The sequence below is a fragment of the Anas platyrhynchos genome, chromosome 4, assembly GCF_047663525.1.
Source record: "Anas platyrhynchos isolate ZD024472 breed Pekin duck chromosome 4, IASCAAS_PekinDuck_T2T, whole genome shotgun sequence".
Taxonomy (NCBI): domain Eukaryota; kingdom Metazoa; phylum Chordata; class Aves; order Anseriformes; family Anatidae; genus Anas; species Anas platyrhynchos.
In genome coordinates, this window is record NC_092590.1 from 1051016 (window position 1) to 1076022 (window position 25007).

Consider the following 25007-nt stretch of genomic DNA (forward strand, 5'->3'; position numbering starts at 1 on the left):
CGATTTAATAGGTCACAGAACTGAACACATTTGTTAGGAATCCAACAAAACAAGTCACTATTCACTGCACTCTGCCCTTAGCGTATAAACACACTTGGTATGCCCCAGGATATAGTTACTTCGAATATGCCATTAAATTAATAGTTATTGTAATATTATTCTACTTTTACTGTAGAAGAAGGAGGTCCTACAATTTATTCCTATAAATATCCTTAAATATCTAAAAATGCCTTAAATTCCTTTTTGTAGGTGTAAACAAATACCATATTCTGCTTACTTGGCCATTTCTTTGCTGGCTTGTTCTTACTGGTCTCAATAATACTGTATTATTTTATTATTAAAAATACCGGTCTTAAGGTATCTGAAGAAAACTTTATTAATATATATACACACACATATACATACAGATACACTGTAAAATGTTTTAACTGTGAGGTTTATAAAACAATATAAAAAATACGCTGAGGGAATTTTACCATAAAGCAGAAGAGCCAAAGTGGAAATAATACCTCAAGTTTCACAAAGTTCAATCACATGAAAGCAAACTGATAAAGACATGCATTTAAAGAGATTTTTCCTACATTGTTTATCTATTCATTTTATATATTCATTTCAAATAAGCTTTTGCAGAATAGATTTTAAATCATCACAAATGTACAAAATAAGCATATAATTTAAATGCCTGTCTATCTGATGAACTAGAAGAATAAAAACTGTGTATTTTTACATATTTTTCTGCATCATCTCTGCACAGATTTTGTTTTTATTAACTACTGTAGAAAAACTAACTTGGAATCTATCCGGTCAGGATTTGACACAATTTTAAATAATCTGCAAAAGCCTCCCATAGGAGCCATAAAAAATTGCAGCATTTGGTAGTTACATTAACTTAACTTCATTGGTAGACTGTAATGAACAATGAGCAATTTATCACTGTTGACAGAACTCATCTGAAATTTACCCTCAAAGTGATCAGTCACTCACAGCATCAAGTCTCACCAGCTATTGTCATTCAGAAATTTCTGTTTTATAGCTAAAGCTCCGTCACCTCAGAAAATGAAGACTGTCAGGAACACCAGCTTGAAGTTCATGTTTTAACAAATTAACCATTACGGTTTTGCCTCGTTTCTAATTGCATGTGGATCTGCCAGGAGACCGGACCAACCCAACAGAGTGATGGAGAGTTAGCTCGTGGAAAAGTTACATAAGGACCACAGAAAAAGAACCAGTAACTACACTGAACAGCTTGCTGATGAGCTGCTGTCTCTTACACAGTCACTGGCAAGATTGGAACCATTTGCTGAGTTTAACTGATTCTCGTCGTCAACAGCTGGGCCTGCTAAGAGCCAGTGGTTATAGCACAACGGAGGGCAGGCGAGGTAACAGTCAGTGCAAGGCCCCTCGAGTGTGGATGCCTTCGTGGGTGACCCCGAGTTAAGAGAGCCCAAGGACAGGTCCAGCCCATCACCCAGTACATGTTGACCTCAGGATGGTATCAATTGTTCTTCAGCTTCCTAGATGTGCAAGACCTTCACGCAGCTATGACACAGGATGTACGGGAGGCCACCCTCATTCTTAAATGACCATCACAAACATACACACACAAAAAAAAGCAATAAAAAAGGTTAAAAATAGAACAGGATTCCTTATGTCACAGAACTAAGTTGGACTGAACAGAAGTTTACAAAGATCAGAAAAGACCAGAACAAAAACCTACACCTTGGAGGCCAGGAACTACCTTTATAACAAGACAGACTGACAGGATTCTGGATGTGAAACACCTGAACCAAACAGGGATGGGGTACATGAAAAGCTGCGTGCCAGTAAAGATGAACAGCAATAAGACTATTAATTCTAATTTGTCATTAAGATACTACCTATAGATAGGAAACAGATGGTACCAATACCTGAACGGTTACATTTGACATGCAACAAGGTTACAAGCAACATGGCAAAATGTGAACTTGTCACAATTTATCTCCATTATTCTTCCAAATCTAGGCATCCAGCAGATCGAAATGACTACTACTAGATAACAGAACATGTACTGTTAGTGGAATTTTTCTTCAAAGTAATGTCAGATACCATCAACCCTGCTTAGGTTTTTCTTTCCCAGTTACTATACCGATCAAAATTATGATGATTAGAAATACTTTAGTGGAAAAAAAACAAATAGATAAACTAACCACACGGTCTGAAAGGATGAAAACAACATCAGGTAAATCTTTCTGCCACTTATCTCACTACAAAATGCCTTCTAACTCAACGTTGTTCCATCCCAAGTCAAACACGCTTTCTGTTTTTGCCCCTATAGTACATGGTAACAAAATACCCCAAGCCAACAATATACATTTCACAAATAGCAGCAGTCCCTTCTCCTTCCCTTTTCTGTTCCAAAAAACAATGAATACTTTTTATTTTAAGAAAATTAACAAGGATTGTTCCACATGACACTGGAATGGCTCACTACTTGTGTGTTCATCCAGATTGTTATCAACTGATTCTTTGCCTGTGTCACCTGGAAAACCACTGTGAAGGAGACTATTAACCCTTTTATAGGACCACACCACAGTACAACTCATTGAAACATAACCATCCCTTACAGATGTGCCATTTCCAATTACTTTAAAGTGAAAAATGGCTAGGGGTGAGCTGTTCACATTAGGGGGGTAAAAAAAGATAAAAGTTTATTTATTTATTTATTTATTTTATCTCCACCTGCTAACAGGATTTCATGAAATGGCTGCCCTGGCACAGCCTTACTTCAAAAGAAAATTACTCATTGGCAAAACATCAGCAAGGTAAACCAGTGGAATAAACAGAAAAGCTAAACTAAACATCAAAAAAAAATCACACCACTAAGAAAGCAACCAGGACAAGATGTAAAGCTTGGATGCTGACAGTGAGAAGAGACGGACAATTCAGAAACATACTTTATATCTCTAATGAATTTAAATGACACAAATGAATGCTAATGCTAGATCAGGTTATTTATAGAGAAGCAGCACGTTATTTTTGATTTGGTATTTATGCTTACCTCACCTACTTTCATCATAACTTTGTATGTATTTTTTTCAATTACTCACTTTTATCGTTGTTCATGGCCATCTCAACTAATGCATTAAGTGCAATAAAAAGGAGACATTTTTTGGATATAGTTAAGTGGCTTAGTATGATAGGCACACATCGGTATTGCAAAAATAAGATCTTTCCTTCATCTGTCTTCAAGTCCACGCAAAGGGAACGAAATGCCTGAGTCAGGTAATTCACTGAAAGATAACAGAAAACAGGGAATAAAAATTATGTAATCACAGTTCCATTAGATGATCACAAATACATGAATATTTATCCTAAGAGTTACTGTTGCAGATATATACTAATTAAAAAAAAAAAAATTAAATGGCTGAAAATATTAATTTACTTATTTGTTTAAATGCATCTTCTGCCTATTTTTATTCCTTACAAAAATTGTTGTGAGTGGAAAAAAAGACAAGTTACAACTCACAAATTGAGCAAAATATATTTGCAAATATAACACCTTTCTAATCGCTTCCTTAAGAGAGAAAAGAAATCACAAGCTGCATAGTTTGGGACTATATTGGTTTCAACATCTGGGAAGCCTCTAATAAAGGAGTAAAAGGCTCATTCATCTGAATAACTGCAATTACTGTCATGACAGCAACTATTCACATTCCTTTCCATAAAAAGCTGTAGTTTAAGTTATATATGCATCCACGTTATATATGCATCCATTTTGGAGAACACTAAATTATTCAGAGAATTTAGATTAAGTGAATCAATTCAGTTTTCTTAATTTCATGATGTCAAATCTTCCTCAATATCTTGGAATAGCATTGATCATCTGGAGCACAGAAAATTAAGAGTAAGGGAAAAATTTATCACATAGCAAAAGTTTAATTACAGTGCCATCTGCTGGATATTAGCATCTTGAAGGGAACAGGATATATATGTTTAAACTGAATGTGCTGCTTTGTCATCGCTAGATCATTAGACATGTGGTCAGTGATGAAAATTCATACACGGTAAGTTTCAACATAAATTTAACAGGTAATTTTTTTCCATGTTCTATAGGCTCGCAGTAAAAACCGACCATGAGAAGCTAAACTGATTCATTCTGATCAACAGCTTTCATCTGCTTATAGTTAATCTCTGCAATAAGTACTTTTTTTGTATTGTAATTCATTTGCATCATTTTCATCAAACATTTCTAGAAATGTGAGTTTCAATTTCAGGGTAATCATGCTTCACCAAAATATTCTGACTGAAACTATATGATACTGAAATTGAAAATACACTGATTCTTCCCTCCAACAGCTGAAATACTGTATTTGTTTATTAATGGTGACAGGGTGGTCTTCCAGAATGTTTAAATCCTACTTATTCTAAGTACTACCAGTATAAATACTGCACAGGTCAGTATTTTTGTCATCACTTCAAAGAAAACGTTTTTTGTCTTTTCAGGCCCTGTTTGTTTTTAAAGAAACTGCTGCTGAGAAGAGATACTACGGCATCCTGGAAATTGCACAAGTGGAGTAACTCTCATGAACTGAAGCAAAAGTCACTAAGAACTGCGATATCTCCAGACAAGTACGACCTCGTTTGCTTTTGCCTGTTAACAAAATACATTACTATACTGCATCAGCATATGGTAGCATTCTTCAATGCTGATAATGTTTATGGGTAGCCACTTGCAGTGACAGACTTGGTAGGAGAAAAGGGGAGACAGCAGAGAGGTAAGAGCTAGATAGAGTATGAGCTTTACATTAAACTTTGACAAAGCAATGAAATTCTAGAACTGTTCTGAATTTGCTACTGATTTCAGTTTACTGAGGAGCAATTAGCTGTACCATTATATGCAGTGCAGATCTTGACAAACAAATCACTGCTACGGTGATTGCTTGAGAGAATTACCAACATCTCTTTTCCCCTTTGTCACAAAATACGTTCATCTCACTGACATAAATAAAGCATATTAAAATGACCACACAAATTATGACATGAATAATAGCAAGGTTCATACTTGCTTCCCTATATTATGCTTCATCAGGTGGTAAAATTCAAATAAAACATCCTTTACTACTAAAGCATTACAGATGCTACAGTATCATTGAACTGCTGCATTTTGTACATTTGTTTTTTTGTCTGGGCACATACCTGAAAATAAGATTTAAAAAAAAAAAAAAAAAGAAAAAGAAAAAGATAATTTAAAAAAGACATAATAAAAACCAGAACTTACTTCGTTTTGCTGTTCTAAGCACAACCAAAGTTGACAGAAACCTCAAAGGCATAGAGGAGCTTTTAAAGAAATGTGCAGGTTTTGGTTTACTCCGTGTAGACTTTTTAGTCCATTTTTGCATGCTTCCCTTTTGTACTGCGCCTTTGAGAATAACTTCTGCAAGTCTCTCCATTGTTGCTGTCATGCTTGCATCCTGTTTCAAACAACGTGCACATTTAGCGTAAACATTAAAATACATGAAAATCCTGTCTGCTAAGTACGTATGTTCCCCTAAGGATTAAATATTAAATAGCAGATGTCGTGACCGTGTATTGCAATATAGTCTGTACATGGGATACTACTTTGCGTTCCACAAGCAGTTGAACAACATTAGCACAGGGCCTAGTCAACACACACTTCACAAAGAAACAAGGTAGTCAGGGCCCCTGATATGCTGACGTTATTTAATTTGCCTCTGGTTCCAGAATAAAGTCAGTTCAAACTCAGCTTTAATCAGTGCTGCCTACTACACTACCCTCTTTTGTGAAGATGCCTGAAGCTAGGTCCTACAAAAGCGTTTACAGAACTAAGGTCTAAACATGACCCTTAAGAATACTGTACAGGTAAGATGTATTGGACTTTTCAAAAACCGGTGCAGAAATATTACTTCAGAATCAAACTTAATAACAAGCTCATTTAAAATACGTTCTCATTAGCACTGGAACCACCAGCTTAGTTCTATTCAGTTAGACACTGAGTAGAGAACAAAGAAATCAAAATACCTTTGCTACTTTGCCACACGTTGCCATCAATTTCAACAAATCTCATGCATAAAGCGAACAAAAATATATTTCTTTTCCTAGTTCACACGTTTTGTAAGCACATATGGAAAATACCATTTCTGAGATGCTACACACTACTGCAACAAAGATCACATATGTGTGCAAAAATATGTTTACAGACACGGTGCAAAATATTACAACGAATGTGAGAAAGTTAATTTGGTGAGAATTAGTTTTTCATTTGCTATGTATCTGTGGTAGGCATTTATGCTTTGCAAAGACAGCAAAGTTTCTTTTATATATACTCCCTGAAAATATCTACTTTTCATACTCATTTATAATACAAAATATCTCTTGGGAATTTACCTGACTACCAGTGTCTATCTGCCTTAGAGACCAGTAGATAAATTGAATCACAGACATATGTAGTTTAGGATCCACAAATGGCATCCACTGGAGCTGTCCAGTGACCATAGGCAAAAGCTGTAAAAATACAGAATGGCAAAGTTACGTGCAGTATACGAACTTACAGTACAAGCTAACCACAAGTAAAAAGCAAACTAAGCAAAACTAAACCAAACTAAAATCAACGTATTCCCGGAGTTTAACAGACTACATGTACAAATACTCACTGGGCAGATCTGGTACAGGTAACAGAATTATATACTGAATTTACATTTTACACAGGTTTACACAAAAAGTGGAAAGACATTGTGTGAGCTCAAGCTCTGAAGTCTAATACCAAGGGCTACAAATTTTAGATAGAATAATAATTAAACAAACAAACAAACAAACAGAAAAAGCAGATTTCCTGAACGCTTCACTGATTTCCAAGCCTCGGTATCCCAAAAAAGCGTTACAAGTATAGCACGGTATCATCTTTTATAAGACATAACTTGAACTTTTAATACCTAGTATCAGCACTAAAATACTTTAAATTAGACGTGTGTGTCTCCTTAGGAAAAAGGAATTACATACAGTATTACAGATAAAACACGAGATAAATTATCAGCTGAGAAAAGTGACTTAAAATAGAAAGACAGGTGGAATCTCAAGGTCAGACTGCACACTACACATTTCCTTAAAAATGATCTGTATAAATATCTGTATGAAAAATTATCTATTACATCTCACTGTTGGAATTAATACTGATGGATTAACTGCTGCTTTCTTTTAATTCATGTATTCAAAGCGTGTGTAAAACAGGCAGACCTGTTACACTCAGAAATAATACAAAGAATCTTAACATTTCAACCTAAACAAATTCAAATGCCTTTACCTTCATACAATTTTCTAGAGTGTAGTTTTCTTTAGCACACTGAGGTTTCTCACTGCCCTCTCTCTCTTCTTGTATTTCTATTTTGCTAAGGTGTTGGTCTGAGATCCAGTCCATAAGAATAGTTAAGGGGTCGTAAACTTTTGAAATCCGTAGTAACTGTAACACATCCACAACATCAGTTATTTCAGTTTTCAAGTCTATGATTTTCTAAACCACAATACCAATAGACTAAAATATACGAGTACATTAGTAATACGCACATGCTTTATTTTGTGCTTAAACAAATGTTTATGAAAGCCTTGGGAAGAGATTTTCACATACAAAATCACTCTATTTTATAATTCTAACTAAATGGATCATAGGAGAAAGAAAATATTTAATGATCTGTGCATGATCCTCATTTTAATACATTTAATACACTCCTTTGCTTTATTTCATACAATCTACTTAGGCTAAATTTTAACTGTGTAACTAGCATTGTTGGAAGAATAAAGATTTCGTGAAATTGTCATTCTGTCCCTCTGCTACAACTGTACAGAAAAGCTCTGTGAAAGGTATCCAGACGTTCCTGAAGACAAACTACACGAACATCTCTCTAAAACCTTCACAAGTTTTCTTGTATCTACCTTCAGACAACTGTTCTTCTCTTCACTCAGAATTCTAACTACTGATACTGCTCATATATCACTTGCGACTGTGAGAAAAGAATATGGGGCAAACTATAACCGCCATTTAAATATAAGTAGCATACTCTATGGATACAACAAGCATCCTGATCATCATGTAAGTCCTCTATGAATACTTCAGTTTGCACAAAAGAGAAAGAGAAAGAAAGATTTTGCTGAGACTAGGAAGCAGATGATTTTAATCATACTCAAGAGCATCAGAACTGCAATTCACTGAAGGAGCAACGGTCAAAAGAGTTTAGGCAGCAATTTGCTTGTCAGCATTTAGGTCAGATTTAAGTCAAGTGAGAAGAAAACTTTAACGTTGTATTCTTGTGAACCACTGTCTCAGCGTGCCTTTAAGAACAGAGAAAATACTCCTTTAATTAACACTTTCAAAAATAACTAACTCTAAAGTCTTTAATACTGCAAAAGCTCTGAGAGACTAAATTTCATGTACTAGAAAACGAAGCAGAAAGTATTTACAACCATTCACACAATTCTTGTCTTAAAGAAACAAAATCAGCAATTTTGCAAACAACTTGTTCAAACATTTAAAATTGTTGACTGTAACTTGCAAAGCTACTTATAAACTTGACTGTACTGCTTGACTACTTGACTGTAACTCGTAAAGCTAGTAACAGGAAATAATTAATCTTGCCTGGGTTTTTAGCAATTCGTTATTTTCCCTCAGAGAGTTAAGCGATGACCTCAGTTCGTTATTTTCATCAGTCATTTTTCTCAAGGTTTCTCTCAGTTGGCTCATTTTTGTCTCATGCTGCTAGAGAAATATCAAATTTTAAAACGTGATTAACAAGAGAGTCTTTTTAGAAATAATTCTCAACTAAGTTCCATTTCAGTGTTAAAAAACAGGACAAACTTTCAAAGATCAAATTTGTAATTCTTCATGGTCCAATCTGCACATACCACCAGTAGTGAAGAAAGCAACATCCACACCACATATTAAGAAGAAATATAAAGAAAATGGGAGCCATGGTGTACAGCCTATGGATCTTGTTTTTTTTTTTTTCAGAAAATACCTAGATCTTCTCATTGATCCTCTTGTACATTCCTCAGTTAAGTCAGGTGTGGGAAAGAATTGTGAATGAAAACAAATGTCAAAGCTTTTGTTTACACTTAGCTCTTTTTTCTTTTAGCATCCATTTTAACCACAAATATGCCCAATTCTCCCTTTTTTTGAATCTTTCAAATATTCTAACTATTCACTGCTGATAGTTAAGACGCTTTAGTTCACCTGTACTTAAACACCTGTCCTGCAATGTCCAGCAATGTATCCAATACGTGCTACATTTCATCGAATTGGAAAAAAATAATTGTGAAACTCAAGATAGTAATCTTTTAATATTTGTTATTATTATTAGTCCACAATATAATTTAATACCAGTACATACCATTAAAATATAAGCAAAAACAGACAAAAGAAACTGCAACAAAGGAAAATTGAAGCGACAATTACTTGTAACAGTCAAAAACCTGCGTGCCTTGAAAAAGAAACCAAGGAATATGTCTTTTTTCCCCTTCATTGGAAATTTGAAATATAATTAAATATTTTCCAGCAGATTCTGGAAAAAAAAAAAAACAACACTGAGGCTTTGAAGCCGAGTATAAAACAAATGTTTTCAGAAAGTAACATTCCATTTCTCAGAAACCGTGAGAATCTTCTATGTGAAAATAGCTTTTTGTTCAGAAGTGTTGTCTTCTGCACTAGGAATTCAACCATCCACTACATTTTCTTAAGCCTCACTCTCAGACTGTTATCATGCTGCAAAAAGGACTTAAGCGGTAAATATAGAAATGATCTCATCAACAAAGAAAATGGTACAGATAGGCTCCAAACGGAGTGCTCAATTACTTCCATTGAAAAGGCCAAACCTTTAGAGTTAACCAAGCCTAGGAAAAGCTTGCCCAGCTTGGGATGGAACAGGAGCAAGGTGGCTTGAAATTGACCATAAACTTTCAAAACAGTCAGGGACAGCAGAATTATAAGTGAAAGGTTTTGAGAGGAAATAAAAAAGAATTAATATTCTCAATTTCTCCAAACCACATTACACAATGCTTTATAAGGCTTGCATATTTGGGGTTTTGACAATAATTTCACAGTTCTTCAGGGATTTGGCAATAATTTCACAGACCACAGGGCTGTTGTAGGTGGTGCCAGGATGTCTAAACCATCCAATTCCATTATCAAATCGGGTACCATCTGTATCATAATAAAGTGCATCACTTCATTCCTGCCAAATGTTTGTCTAGTCTGTTCCGAAGACCTGCAAATACTGGAAGCACCAGTCTTACTGACCTCTCTAACCCAGTGGTTAACTGCTTCATTTTAATCTAGTTTTCCCAAATTTCAACAGTAATCTGTACCTACACATCCCACAATTCATTGCACCATTCTGAACTGGAAACCACACCAAACTCACTAACAACAGTTTGGCACTTTTTATGCTAAATCTTTCATTTGGGGGTTTCAAACACTTTAAAGAAATAAGCATTATATCCAGCAAACATATGATGGCTTAAGAAAACTACAAGCAAGTTAAAATGTATGGGGAGCAATAAGAATCACTAAGTAAGTTATTGTACTTTTTTCATAGTTCCAAGTACTGCCTAAACGTCTTCATCAGCATCTTTTATTGCAGCGAAAGCTGCTTCACATCTGTGAAGCAATTCTTCTCGCTCAACTAGAGCACTTTCTCGTCTCTCAAGTTCCAGTGCATATTTCTCCTGTGCTGAACGCTCCCTCTATACCAAGGAAAAAAAATGTTGAAACGCCTTCGAAACACATGAAATTACCGATTTATAGTGAACTAGAATTCTTTCCTCTGCAGATATGCTTAGGTTTTGTTTTTAATTATAGTGTTACACAATAGCTGACTAATTAGAAGTATCCTAATGGCCATCTACATTCAATTGGATTTGCGGCAGGACTGCTTGGCCTTCCAAAATGCAGAATTCAGCTCTGCATGGCTGTTCAAGTAACAGCATAGACAATTAAAAGTAGGATTTTGTTTCCAGAAGTTTTGGATAATGCTATTATCTGTAAGACAAAAGAGTCCAGTGCCCTAAACACTAGATTGCTGTATTGTTTCTTCAGTTAGTGGAAAGCACCTCTAGGAAAGTGGTGAGAAAAAAGATACGCACAATTCTTTTGATCTTGGATGGTGCAAAAGACAGTCCCAGCAGGAAATCTAGCAGAAGCACAGAAGCTGTTACAGAATAAAACCAACGCAGGTTTGGGAGCTCTTTAGTTAGTGGCCCAAGCCTGCTGGTGGATAAACTATTGGGAGTCACCAGCAGCAGAAAAGTAAAGGCAGAAGGGATGGTCTTCACAGAAGATCAAGTCAAGAGGGCAAGTGCTCTTGAATGCCCAGAGTGAAGAGCATAGTTTCAGGTGCTGTCAGGAAAAGCAGTGCTTGTAGGTGTTTCTCTCCATGCCAACACCGCATCACAAGACACAACTCTTGGAATAATAGCACTGTGTTCAAACTCCCTTCAGCAGAGCAAATATCTGATCTAACCACTACCCATGTCATTACCAAGTCAGTGAACTAATTTAGGGGAAGAGGTGGATGATGACAGTGATATAGTTAGTAATTTCTGAATTCTCTGTCAAAAGTGAGAATCTTTGTAACATTACTGATCATTACAAAATGTCTGAGGCCATTACAGTTCCTACCTGGAGATTCTGACAGGCGACTTGCAGTTCGCTATTACTCTGACTTTTACCCAAATGGGATGGTAAGGTGTTATCTGTGGAGAAAAAGAACACACTTTACATTAAAAATATAGTCTTAAATAAATAAAGACTGCTTATCCAAACCAGCGAAAGTGTATTTTAAGCGTTTACAGCGACCAGCATAAAGCAAGACATATTGAAATGAAAAAGTAATCTCCTAAAGAATTACGGAGAAATGCTCAAAGTTTTGTTCCATGACTTGTTTGAATCAATCTATGCACGGACTGAAACATGAGGTAGCCAAAGTTTCCTTTTTGTTATGGCTTCAGGAAAGTGATTAACTGCTGAATAGACCCGGACCTCTCCTATTTCCCGTTGAGTGAAACACTTCAGAACTGCAATTTAACAAATTGCTACTGAGTAAATTAAGAGGCATTTAGTTGTATACAATGAGAGTTGATGTACAATAGTCACAGTTTCTCTGTTAAGAATTTAGTTTAGAATAAAGAGAAGCCAGTCCACCATTTAGGGAACCTGAGCACTTTCATTTCTGATAAAGGCTGCCTCACACTCGACTCTAAAAATACTAATAGATACGCCTCTTGCTCGAATATTTAGTCCTACCTAACCGACTACATTAGCAATGAGCGTGAGCACCCATATAGCCCCAATGCAAATTCCTTTTTGTCATTCCTGGTCCTCCCTTGTTCTGTCTTGAAGACCCAAGTGTACATCTTTGGCACAAATGACGATAACACAAACATTACTGCCCATTGTTCCAAACCAGTATTAGTCCGACACTGCCATTATTACAGAGCTGAATTCATTCTTAGGTGGTTAGAAACATATTCGGAGCCTATATTCATAGGTCACATAGGAAGACAGACCTGCCTTCCCATTGACGCTTACCGATGTCCAAACACAAAGAGCTAAACAGGCAGCAGCAAATGAAAATGGATCAGAACAGACTAGAGAACACAGAAAGGATAGAAGTAGGGAAGTATGTGACAGATTCTTAAGAACCAAGCATAACAATACTGCTTCTCAGCAACATGTTACAGCATAAATTGAAACTCCTTACATATTCACTCCTCTTTTGGAGTGATTAGGGCCATACTAGCTGTTCAGTGTTGCTATCTGTCTCTTACTGCAATACGAAGTATTTCTAGAAGAACCTCTGGTACAGACAGTCATGTTTATGCTGAGTTTCAGAGAGTAACGCCTCTTACCAACATCATATTTATGAAGTTCCGCTAGCGATGGTGCTTTACAATCCAGCAACTGCTCCTATTGAACATGAAGGCAACGCATTAATATTTCATCTTGCATGTGGGCCTTTTCAACAACTACATTAACAGACAACTCTTGCCTCCACCACACAAACTACATTACTTAAACTATTAAAGCTGAAAAGCTTCCAGTTATGACGAAGCTTAATGAAACACTCAAACATTTAAAATAGGGAAAAAAAATCAGAATTTGTCTCTTATGGATGGCATGTTCAGCTTGTGAAACCATTTGGTTCAAAGGCAGCATACCCTGCCACAGAATAGCCTGTCTAAAACAAACATCTTAAGACTAAGTGTCATTGCTGCTGTGTTACACAAAACTAATACCTGTGCAAAAGTCAGACTGTGCGACTGAAGGCTTTTACGCAGCCATCGAGAGTTAGAGCATTCCTTACTTTCTGCTCTATTTAATCCAAATTTAGAAAACAAACAAGCAGCATAGAGGGCAAGGAAGTCTGAGTTCTCAGGCCTGATACCTTCCTGCCAGTCACACAATAAATAGAGAACTGCCTACCTAGTCTTAACTTCTTGGATGTGACTACTAACATGATTTTCCTGCATTTTTGAAGACTGTCAACCCTGAAACCTTGACAAGTGTACGAAAGCCTGCAGTTGCAGTTTTCTTGAAAGCTAGACCGAAGTGTCAAATGGCAGAGAAATTAACATTTCTTTAAATAGAAGAATAGGAAATCTAGAAAAATAGAATAAATTCTAGAAGAATTACATCTAAAGAATATTAATTCCATTAGATTTAATACTCAAGATTCTAAAATAATTTAGCCAGGAAGTTTTACAGAAGATGACACGGGAAAAGTGCTCCTCCAGTCAGACGCTAGAAGCTTCTGAACGTCACAGAACAGAGGTTGGAAATTGGCATTTACCTTCAACTTGTAAACAGCAGGGCTTCCAGGAAACAACTTAGCAGATTTTTCAACCCAGTATTTTGCTCTTTCATCAGTGACGGCATTATTGCACAGTAACTCCGCTATCTTCAGTACTAGATCTTTCTGCATTGGGTTCAACTCCACAGAACGCTAGTTTTCCCCATGCACGCACACTGGAAAAAAAGGCAGGAAAAAAAAGGTAACCTGATCTTGCAATCCACACAGAATGGGAAAGAAAATTATAACAGTCATTGAAAAGACACAGGTATTCAAATTAGACAGATCTATTAGTAAATACTTTTTGAATGAGTTAAGAAAGACCTCAGTTGCTAAATGCATCACTAGTCTACAGCACCCAGATACATCTGCTGCAACTCAAAAGAGCAAAAATTCAGAAAAGAAAGAATTTCCAAGGGAAAAAACGCAGAAGCCAGCTACTCTGCCCCCACCACCAGCTATACGCAGGCAGCTGGACTCTTACGTACCTTTAGTCTAACTCCATATAGACATTTTTGAAGAAATATATAATTAAGTCACACCCTACGACAAGCTGGGATGTATTGGCAGCAAAACTTTTGAGCACATCCTCTCCCTCCCCAAAACCTGAACAAAGGCATTCTGATGGTGAATTTTTCATTGGGCAATCATACAAATAAATGTCAATTATGTTCGCCCTGCCCCATCTCACACCCCCCCAAACAAAACCCCCCAAAAAAGCAATAAATACAAACAACTAGAAAACACCCTAGGTCTAGTCTTCCAGTAGCAACTAGATTACTGCTGTCACCTGAGCCCTTGCTAAGAATCTGTCACTGCTGTCAAATTCCCTAATCCAAAGGGCAATGTAAGATATGGAAAGAATTTAGTAGCAGCTAGCACAAAGACCCAGTCTAGGTCACAAAAGAATCATCTTAAAAAAAAATACTGATGAAGCAAAACACATCAAATGAAGAATCCCCTCTGCAGTACGTCATATACACCTTTGGCAACAGAAAGCATACATATTACACTTTTTCCACAAACATGTTTTCTTCTATGCATTTAAGAAAAGTCCAGAACAGAAAGATTTTAAAAGTCCCTTTACAATGGATTAAAGCAGGACATCGGAGGTCGGTGGAGTACTTACCCTGTAACATCCAAAAGCTTTTTCTATGTTGTCCTCAGCTTCATAAATTTGTCCAAGAAATCTGTGTGCTCTCCGATCTCTCTTTTGCACACTGAGGTATGTAGATATATACCTATGGAGCAGGAAAAAAAGGATCAATATTCCTCAATAATACGAGTCCCTCTGTCCTCCCCCGCCCCCCCCCAGTGTCCACGGAAGCGGGGCAGGAATTTAACATGTGATACAGGAAATGCAGTCATGGTTGGTTCCAGATACCTGGTCTGGACCTTAAAGTACAGAACAACATTATTTTTACATGTACAGACGCTACTTATTTGCCACCAAGTATTGGTATTTACTAAAAAAAAAAAAAAAAAAAAAAAAAAAAAAAAAAAAAGAGAAAGAAACTGTAACTGTAATTACTTCATAATACAATGGAATAAAAGCCATTTCAAACAGCAAGTTTTTCAGTATCACGCAACTAATTATCTAAGTTGCTGTTTTATAAAGATTTAAACAGCACTTGATACCCACATCTACTGCTACTGTAAAGCAGCATGATAGTGATCTTGATTTCTCCAGTCTACTTCATATTCACTTAGCTTTTCTAAAGTACTTTAGAGAACAGAATAGCAGAATACAGCAACGCGTATTACCTTTTAGCAAGTTCATACTTCTTTACTTCAAAATACAGCTTAGCGAACTGGAATCCTTTCAACGATTTCTGAACGGAAAACACACAACAAGCACATTTTAGATGTACAACACTTTCAAAGTAATTGCATAGGAAGACCCTTCTGATACTTTTTGAGAGACTGAATTTGATAACTAGTTATCAGCTCCAGTCCGCTCCTCATACCCAAAGTTTTGTTTCTGAAAGATGTGGGATTTGGAAAACAATGCTTTTCCAGTAACTGGCCAAGGCTACCAACGTGAAATCGAGGCGGCCGCTGCGCTGAGGGACCGGGGCGGGCGGAGGGGGTTAACGGGAACAACGGCGGGGCCTCGTCCCGTGCTGTGGAGCTGAAACGGGGACGAGCAGGGGAGAGGCTCGCTGTTGGGTTACAGCTCCGTGTAACGCAGGCACGGGTCGAATCTGTGCGCTAGGGGCGTGCAGGGTAATGCTTGTGTAAGCAGCGTTCCCTGGAGAGGCTGAGGGAAGGGTTGCTCTCGCTAGCCTCAGAAGTAAAGCATGATATGAAGATATAGCGCGTGACAGAAACATGTGATGTCTATAGTCATCTCTAACTGCATATATGAACAGCAAGTCGGCTGTTCTGAAAAAAATACTGATAGTCCTGGCGCCGAGCTGTAAGAGAGAAGTTAAAAAGAACTTACCCATGCACGTTCCCCCTCTGCACCACAGCTTCCCAGATAACACTCCAGGAGATGGTTGTCACGAAAAGTTACCAGCCACTTTAACATACCATGTACAAAAACAACGTGGGTCTGGAAGGTAATCTCCCGAGCAAGTATGAACTAAATCCTGTGGCAGACTGCACATAAGAACTGCTCTTTACCTTTCAAAGTACTCAAGTGCCCAAGAGCCTGCAGACAGCACAAAACAGCATCCACCTGACCAGCACCTGCCCAGCTGCCTCAGCTTCCTCACTGCTCATCAGAGGAAGAATGACATTTCAAAGGCCTTCCGTCTACTGACCATCAACATCAATTAGCACGTTCAAAATAAGTACACAACGCGATGCAAATTGCTCTTCAGCAAGCCAAAGTGAAGACAATAGTTATTTTGACAAGACTAAGATTTAATTTGTAAAATTTGACATTCCATACAAATATGTCATAACACAAATACACCCAAAATATGCCAGTGTCTGAACTTATTTAACATGCAAAAAAAATCAATTAGAACACATAAAAAACAACCATAAGCTGCAATTTTACATTTATACATCAGAAGTGTCCTTTTTAAGGAAGTGGAAATAATTAATCAATAACATCTAAATACTGATTTATACTGCTAGAACATCTGTATACTCAAAAGCCAGAATTCTCTATTTGCCCACAGTCTGTAATGACAACTCTTCCACTTACTAACCCGTTGGGAGAACCAAAGGATTCGAGCTTTTTCACAACATCCGTTCCATCTGTCACAAAACCAAACACCACGTGTTTAAAGTCCAAGGCTTCTACTGTTTTGAGTGTTGTGAAGAACTGAGAGTTATTCGTAGCCCGACCCCTATTTGCCATCGACAGCAATCCAGGACCCGTGTGCTTCACTTCAAAGCTCTCTTCTTCAAATGCATCTCCATAAATTGACCGTCCACCTGTTCCACCATGGTTAGTTACATCACCTCCCTTAAAAAAAAAGCACAGCGTTTACTTTCAAGTCCCAAAGAACAAGATCATCACGAACATCGTGATGTTCAAGAACATCGACCAATAGCACAGTTACATTCTTTCCAAAATAAGAGTTTTTGTTCAAAAAACACAGGTAAAACCTCATTCTTAGTTATCACAAGTACTATAGTTACTTGGATATAAGGCTTTCCACCTTCAGCAGATTTGCTCGTGGTAACAAAGCATTACTGGAATGTTCCTCGTTTATCCTGAACACAGCATTTTATCTTTGTTCCACATGGCAACTACTCTAAGCGGGTCATTCCCACTTTCTGCTTCCTGCTTCACTCGGCCCTTACAACTGGCAACCACGATTATCTCTATTCTCACTTAGTCCCTGCAGGCACAAAACTGACCACCCAGAAAAAGTCATGGTACCACTGATCAGAACTTTCCTGCTTTTGTGCAGAAAGTTTAAAGAAAAGAACAACGAGAGTCATACTTCAGATTCACTTAATACCCAGTCAAGACTGGAGAGTTTTTCACTCTGATGACAAGCCATTTGTATATTGCTATCCATTTCTGAATTTGGAAACGATTGTGCCCTGCCTTGAGGGATGTAGCATTATGCAAAAGCATTCTTGTAGCATGTAAGGAATTCAGTTTATTTTACCTGTTTTAAGTCATTATACCTCCTACTGAATATTTGGAAGACTTTTAGGAACGAAGGGAAGGTATACGTGAGCAGATACCGATCTCCTATGCCTTCAGAAATTATGGGGATACTTTTTGAGAGACTGAATTTGATAACTAGTTATCAGCTCCAGTCCGCTCCTCATAACCAAAGTTTTGTTTTTGAAAGATGTGGGATTTGGAAAACAATGCTTTTCCTGTAACTGGCCAAGGCTACAAACGTGAAATTGAGGTTACTGGTGAAGCAAGCAACAAGCCTTAATACTTGTGACATTTCACAACCACTTCTTACTGAAGAGTGTAGAAGAAGTAGAAGAAGAGAGTCTGCTACATTTAAAGTACAGCCTGTTTTTTTCCCCCAATGTAACAATGTTGCAAAAAGAACCCCTAAAATCTGACAGAGTAAACAAAAAAGATGGTACTTAGTCCTGGTCTAGTACATATCACTCACAACTGTTTCAAGATAGGTAAAATGTTTTCTTCCCACCTAAGAAATCCCACCTACTCTCAGTTTAGAGCGTGGAAACACAGCAAAAACCATGGAGTTCGGGCCACAGGGTTACTGCGGAGCCTGGAGGAGGTGCAAACGAGGCTGCCACGTTCTGGGATATAACCACACAAGGCAGGCCATACCCCTTGGGGTCAGGGGCTGTTTCCACCCACAGTAGGGCTGCGCATACGGTCAGCGGAGCATGAAAAAACTAGAAGAACTGAATTACAATTTAAAGGAAGTATTGCTGAGAGTGGTCTCCCGAACCCACGGCACAGTCCGAAATCCCAACGGTGTTATCAGGCTAGTTATATAAACTTTTTTTTGGGGGGGAAGAGGGCTTCTCGTCATGAACACAGTAAGGACTGCATTCAGCTACTGAACTGTTACTGCACTGAATAACTACATACAATAATAACAAATAATAACAATCAAAAAGACCTTACCTAGCACTAAACTATAGGCTTGAGGTGAAAGCCGCATTACATTGAAAACAAGAGAGAAAGATGTGGTAGGAAGGTACGCATTTTAAACTCAGACAAGGTATTTTCTTTAGGAAAACCTCCTGACTGTGCCGATTCAGAAAACAGCCAGAAGAACCAAGTTGTTCATTACGAAGCAAACTGCAGTTTCTGTCTTAAACCTAATAACTAAAGTGCATACATAGGTTAGGTGTGTGTCTCCTTTAAATCAGGATAAGGAAGTATTTACATAGGCACAGGTAGAAGCATAGGGAAGAAAGGCTGCCTTGCTGCTTTTCCATCCATCTCAAACACTCATTGAAGAGAGCTGATACAAGTCTTAATAACATAGCCTTTATTGATGACACTGGAAAGATGTTTTGAAGCAACCAGTTTTCCATAAACAGGAAAGGAAATTTTGCTTGCTATGATGTAATTACATAAAATCTGTGTAAGTCACTAGTATAAAAAGGAAAAAACAAACACGTGTAGTTGGTAACACAGTACCATCAGGAATTCCTGAGCAACTGCATTTTCAATAGAAAAGGGAAAAATAAAACAGGTGTGCATGAACAGAACTCAACGGTATAAAACAATCAGGTGTATGTTATAAGGAATTCTGATGACTTGTGAACTCAGTTCTTGAGGATGACTAAAGAAATAGATCCTAGCAGGATCAAACCACATATATTTACACTCACAGTGTAAAAGTAATATTGCCAGTTAATTGAAATATGCATTTCCATTACTGTTCTAGACGTTAAAGAAGCTAAATTTAAACCTCAGGTGTTCACATTTGTAACAAAATTCCTCTTGCATCCTGAATAATTAAGGCAAAGTATGTTATCTTTTGAAAATACCTTGTATATAGTTTCTGCATAAAAATATGAAATAAAAATAAAACTATATATATATATTTAATGGAACACTGTTATGTATGGTCCAGCAGAACAAGGCACAAAAAGTGAATACAATGCAAAAGCATATATAAAAGTTAATGAGTTACTCTGAATGGAATATAGCAAAATTCAAGTAGTTCTGAGCATGCTCATTTCCTGCAGTAGGAATATAGACTTCATACAGATATTTCATGCTAAGTCCGATGTACAGATTCATCATGTAAGCACAAACGATCAGAAGCAGGTCATTTGTACAGTGACTGTATCTAGAAATAAGATACTTTTCAAACCATCTGAAACCAGGCTCCTTAATGAGACTATTTGACCTGAAATCTGGGCATGTTTGTTTTGTTTTGTTTTTCCATGAGGTGAGGTATGTTTGGTTTCTTGCCCTAGACACTTGAAGTTTTATATTCATGCTTAATCTGCACATCAATACTTTCATTAATATAAATGACACTCTGTGTCCGTAACATTGGACACATTTGCAAAGTGTGTCTTTGCCGGTATTCACAAGCATATTCTCCATCTAAAATTCCACAGAGATTACTGTGCACAGTGGCACACTTGTACCAATTCTACTGCATTATCAGGGTCTGAAACCTTTCAGGTGAGCTGATATTTAATTTAGTCTATAAGTGTGGTCTATTTATCAACAAATAAGTATACATGTACACGTACAGAGAATGGAAAATTCCAAAATATCTCAGTCTGATTGAAAGGCATGCATCATAATCTATTATCTCATTGCAGCCTCAAAGTCCCTCCCCACGAGTACGATGTATAACATTTCCATAAAGAACAGGGAGAGCAGAAAAGTCTTCACTTCCTTCCCAAAGTTTCAGCTAGTTTCTTCAGTCTTTTCTTCAGCTCTAGAGGAAGCTTCTCATAGCAGGTTTTGCAGACAGGCTTCATATCAAATTCTCATATCAAACTAGAAGCTATTTTTAAATATGTATTTAAAATCCGAGCTCCCAACATCGGATCAAAAAGCAGGTTTTGTCTGTGAACTCCAAACTACTGGAGGTAGTTAGGCCCAACGACGCAAAACATGAATCAACGGTCTGCATTCGAAATACACTCAAATTGCTACTCCCCACCCCTCCCCCACCCCCAAGTGATCTATGTAAAACTTTAAGTGAATTTCAATGAAAACAGGCCTCCGCGTTTTCGGTCCATCTTTTCAGGTATCACTGACACGCCAGAGCGGACTCACGCTTGACGCCTTGCGGACAGGGATGAAAAGCAACCTCAAAAGAAACGCTTGCAGCCTTGGCAGACCCTTCCCTCCGAAATCAACACAACAAGGAAACCAGTAACTATTCCCTCGGTGGACTGTGCTACACAGTCAGCTGTAAGCATCGCTCGAAAGTCAAAACTAAACGCGTCCGGTGGCCTTGAGCACAAGAAGAGGAGAGGAAATATTTTGTGTCGAGGCCACCGGGGAGTATCAACACTGTGGGAACGTATCTGTGCACCTGGCGACGATGCACTTGACGCTGTCTAGCCCAAACAGTGCCCAAGTCGAACCCACAAAGTCACAGGACAGCTTTGCTGCTGCTGCTGCTGCTGGGAAAGGCACCAACCAAAGGCACAGCCCCTGCACGCAGTCCCTACCGGATCACGCTTAGCTCGGGCACATTCACGCCGCTTCAAAGCAACTCCGAGCGGCAGGCCGGGATCTTTCAGGATTAGGGCCCGCTGAATCGCATCAGGCGGCTGAGCGTTTCCCAGCTAAAATGGGCACGGGTGGCGTTTGTCACCCCCGGGCCCGCTGGCTGACAGGGAGCGGAGCTGTGCGCCCCCAGCCCCCCTCGCTCGGCGCTGTCGCTTCAGCGAGCGGCCGGCCAGAAACCTCCACGGCGCCGCACGGAAAGGACACTGAAACTTGAAGGCGGCGCGGTGCTTCGTTTGTGAAGGAAAGTACCTCTCCCTCGCTCCGGCCCCGAGGAAAGCCCTGCTATAAAACCCCTCCTGTCCGTGAGGCGCCGCGGGGCAGGGGCAGGGGCAGCCCCAACCCTCCCCTCACGACGCCGGCCACCCCCCTAGCCCCCCACCCCACCCGGGACCCCACCGGGACCCCACCGGGACCCCACCGGGACCCCCTCCGCCTCCCCCCCCGCCGGCCAAGGGAAGCGGCGAGGCCTCGCTCACCTCTCTCCGAGAAGCCGCAGAGGCCTGCACGGAGGCGACACAGCGCTCCACCTCGGCCTTGCTGCGCCTCAACATGGCGACCGCAGCAGCGCCGAGCCCGGCCGGGCTCCGCTCCGCTCCGCTCCGCTCCCGTGCCGCGCCGCGCCGCCGCAGCGGCACAAACAAACAGCTCCAGGCGGGGCACCGGCCGCGCCCTAGGAACGCCGCGCACGCAGCGCGCTACGCACACTGCGCACACTGCGCACACTGCGCACGCCCCCGCTGAATGCGCAGGAGCCGTTGCCACAGTGCGGGGAGGGGAGGGGCGAGGCTGTGACGCATGCGCGGGGCGGCCGCTGGGGCTCCCTGACAGGGCTTTAGGAACTGAGGTTGCAAAGGGTCCCTCAGAAAGTAGCTGGGAGCAGCCCTGAAGACGCGCAGGCTGCAGAGTTTGAGACACGAGCTGTAACTTATTCTTTTGGATGGATTGATTTAATTTTGTAAGCCGTAAGGCGGTTGCCCCGCGGCTTGCTGGAGGTGTGCCCCTCTCGCTTTTCTGCAAGTTCCAGGCACTTTGGTCAAATGGAGGCCACTGGGCTGTCCCCAAATGGTGTGATATCTCTGTGGACAGGCTGCGTTAAAAATTCATCCCCTCCTCAGTCTCTAGCGTCCCACTGACATGCACAAGTTTCCTGCTGGACCTAAGCACTACCCACATCTCCACAACTCCTCCCGCCTTTATAAAAAAAATAATAATAATAAAGTATTGATTCAAAGATCGAAGCCGAAATTCCTTTAAGTGGTATATTCTTTATTGCAGCGCTGGATGCACGGGGGATCTCTCCACCTATCGTGCATACCCAAAGCGGAAAGCAGTCTTGAATTTATACAATCAATCTCTCAATATTCTACAAGCGCCTATACATATGCATTACCTATCCCCGCCTTCCCTCGCTTCTCATGCTAATTAGCCTTTTGGCACCTTGCGCCTGCGTAGAGCCTCCCAAGAATTGTGGGCAGGGGTCTTTGGGACGTGGGCAGGGGTCTTTGGGAGGAAGACCCCGAGTCTTCCTCACAGTGTACTTTTCACCTTTGGTCAGGAATCTGCTGAATTGGCACGTTTCTTAATTGCGAGAGCTGGTTGTTGCCAATTCTTCCGTTTGTTGTATCTTTATAATGAATTCCAATGCCCAATTTTGAGATTTATAGTCCTTACGTTTGTTTCTCTGTCCGTCTGCCGCTTCCTTATCATGAGTTCCAGTGTCTTGTTTCGAGATATACAGTCCTTGTCTGGGGATTGTCCTTGCCTCCCCAATGCCTTCCCCATACCTCCTTAATCAATCCCCCCTTTTCTTTTCCCATGCAAATTCTTTTGCATCAGATACTTTCATTATTTACAGTAACAAAACAAAGCAGGCATCTAAACAACATGCACACAAATATTCCTAACACTACTAATGTTATAGAGCAATGAACACTTGTTTCAAACATTGGAAATTGGGCAACCAGGAGGTTAACTTATTCCATATTTCACTAAAACTCCATGAAAGATCATCTTTACTGATCTCATGTAGGACCCTTGTCTGCTTCCATATTTCTTCCAGGTCGGTAGAGATCCTTCCACTCTGATCTACATACATACAACAACTTGTATTTATTACTGTACAGACTCCCCCTTGAGCGGCCAGTAACAAGTCTAGGGCCATCCGATTTTGTAATACTACCTGTGATAAACTAGATATCTCTTCTTGTTGAGCCTTTATAGCATCCAGAGCTTTGTTTTCTAACTTCTCTATAATTGCAGAAATATTAACTATCGCCTTTTCCAATTCACTCACTCCTAACCATGGGATAAACCATCGAACAAAACTATGAAAAGCAGTGTGTCTCTCTATCAATGGATTGTTAATTTTTTGTCTAATTCTCCGGATATGATTTCTCAAATAACCTCGAGGCGCTACATCATGTATGGTCAAATTGGGGACTACTGCTCCAAGAGTGCAAGTTCCCTTCCAATTCTCGGGCAAGACCTTACAGGCTGTATCATTGCATAACCAATACCACCCTTTTCCTTCTGGAACCGGCCAGCTGGTTGAATTTGCCCAACTGCTAGTTGTACTAATATCAATTGTTTGATTACAAGATGTCTGATTTCCCACATAAGTAGTACCCGTATTTATACAATCCTGTTTTCCCATACCCTTAGGCAGGTTACACCTTTGTACACATACATAGTAAGATTCCAATGGCACGAAGCTACTAACTTCTAGTTCCAAAACTTCTTCATATTTTTGACCCCAAGATGTGTTTTCCCACAAATTAGTCCAAGGTAAGTTTGCAGGCAAGGGAATCCTGATTAACGATACACCCTTATTCCCATGCTGTGGCAGATGGGTGCATACCCAACAGTTCGTCTTATTAATCACTTGAGATACAGTTTGTATTAAGGTCAGGTGTAAGTTCTCGTCCCAAACTGCCCACCCCGAATCTGAGAACCACACCCCTGCAATCATTAGGATCTGGAAAACCATAATTTTGTTGGTCCAATTGGAGTGGTGGTCCATATCCTCACCAGGGCCTTCTTCACCCTTGAATCGTGGATCCAAGCTGCTTGCTCCTTAATCTTAATGGCGGTGTGTGTTGTCAGTAATACCTGGTATGGTCCCGTCCACTTTCCTTCCGTTTTTCCTCTAGGGGTTGTCCTGAAAAAGTCTTTATATATATAATCCCTGAGCTTAAAAGGGTGGATTGGTTGATCCAACCGTCTAGCCCAGGTCCTGAGAACAAATTTATGTACTTTATTTAATTATTTCTGAAGTTCAGTTATATATGCATATGAATATTCTAATCCTAGCTGCATTAGATCCTCTCCACTAAATAGAAATGGATACGGCCTTCCATATAAGATTTCAAAGGGACTCAAATTCCCTTTTATTCTAGGTTTAACTCAAATTCTAAGTAATGCTAAAGGGAGGGATTGAGGTCATGACAAATTAGATTCTTGTCCGATTTTAGTGTTTAATTAAATGTTTCATTTTTTCTACCTGTCCACTTGCCTGCGGTCTATAAAGAGAATGCAGTTGTCTTTAGAATATC

At 39.4% G+C, this 25007-nt stretch overlaps 1 protein-coding gene and 1 long non-coding RNA gene across 4 annotated transcripts; both read right to left on the minus strand.

The window, feature by feature from the left end:
* Window positions 1–352: 352 nt before the first annotated feature.
* Window positions 353–15298, minus strand: LOC119714773 (coiled-coil domain-containing protein 138). Of its 3 annotated transcripts, XM_072036804.1 has the most exons (5): window positions 7298–8173; window positions 6385–6501; window positions 5258–5450; window positions 3087–3269; window positions 353–1574 (listed from the first exon to the last, which is right to left on the minus strand). In XM_072036804.1, the coding sequence occupies exons 1-5, from the start codon at window positions 7409–7411 to the stop codon at window positions 1570–1572; spliced, it is 612 nt and encodes a 203-aa protein (XP_071892905.1). In that variant the 5' UTR covers window positions 7412–8173; the 3' UTR covers window positions 353–1569. The 3 variants fall into 3 exon arrangements, 2 of the variants coding, with proteins under 2 accessions (XP_071892905.1, XP_071892904.1); XR_011808746.1 differs by adding exons at window positions 11660–14005; window positions 14959–15298 and having other exon boundaries at window positions 353–3269; window positions 5258–8743; XM_072036803.1 differs by having other exon boundaries at window positions 353–3269; window positions 7298–8112.
* A 1381-nt stretch (window positions 15299–16679) lies between these two features.
* Window positions 16680–22433, minus strand: LOC140002378 (uncharacterized). The gene is made up of 2 exons (XR_011808747.1): window positions 21933–22433; window positions 16680–17253 (listed from the first exon to the last, which is right to left on the minus strand). It is a non-coding gene; the product is annotated as an uncharacterized lncRNA (long non-coding RNA).
* Window positions 22434–25007: the final 2574 nt, after the last annotated feature.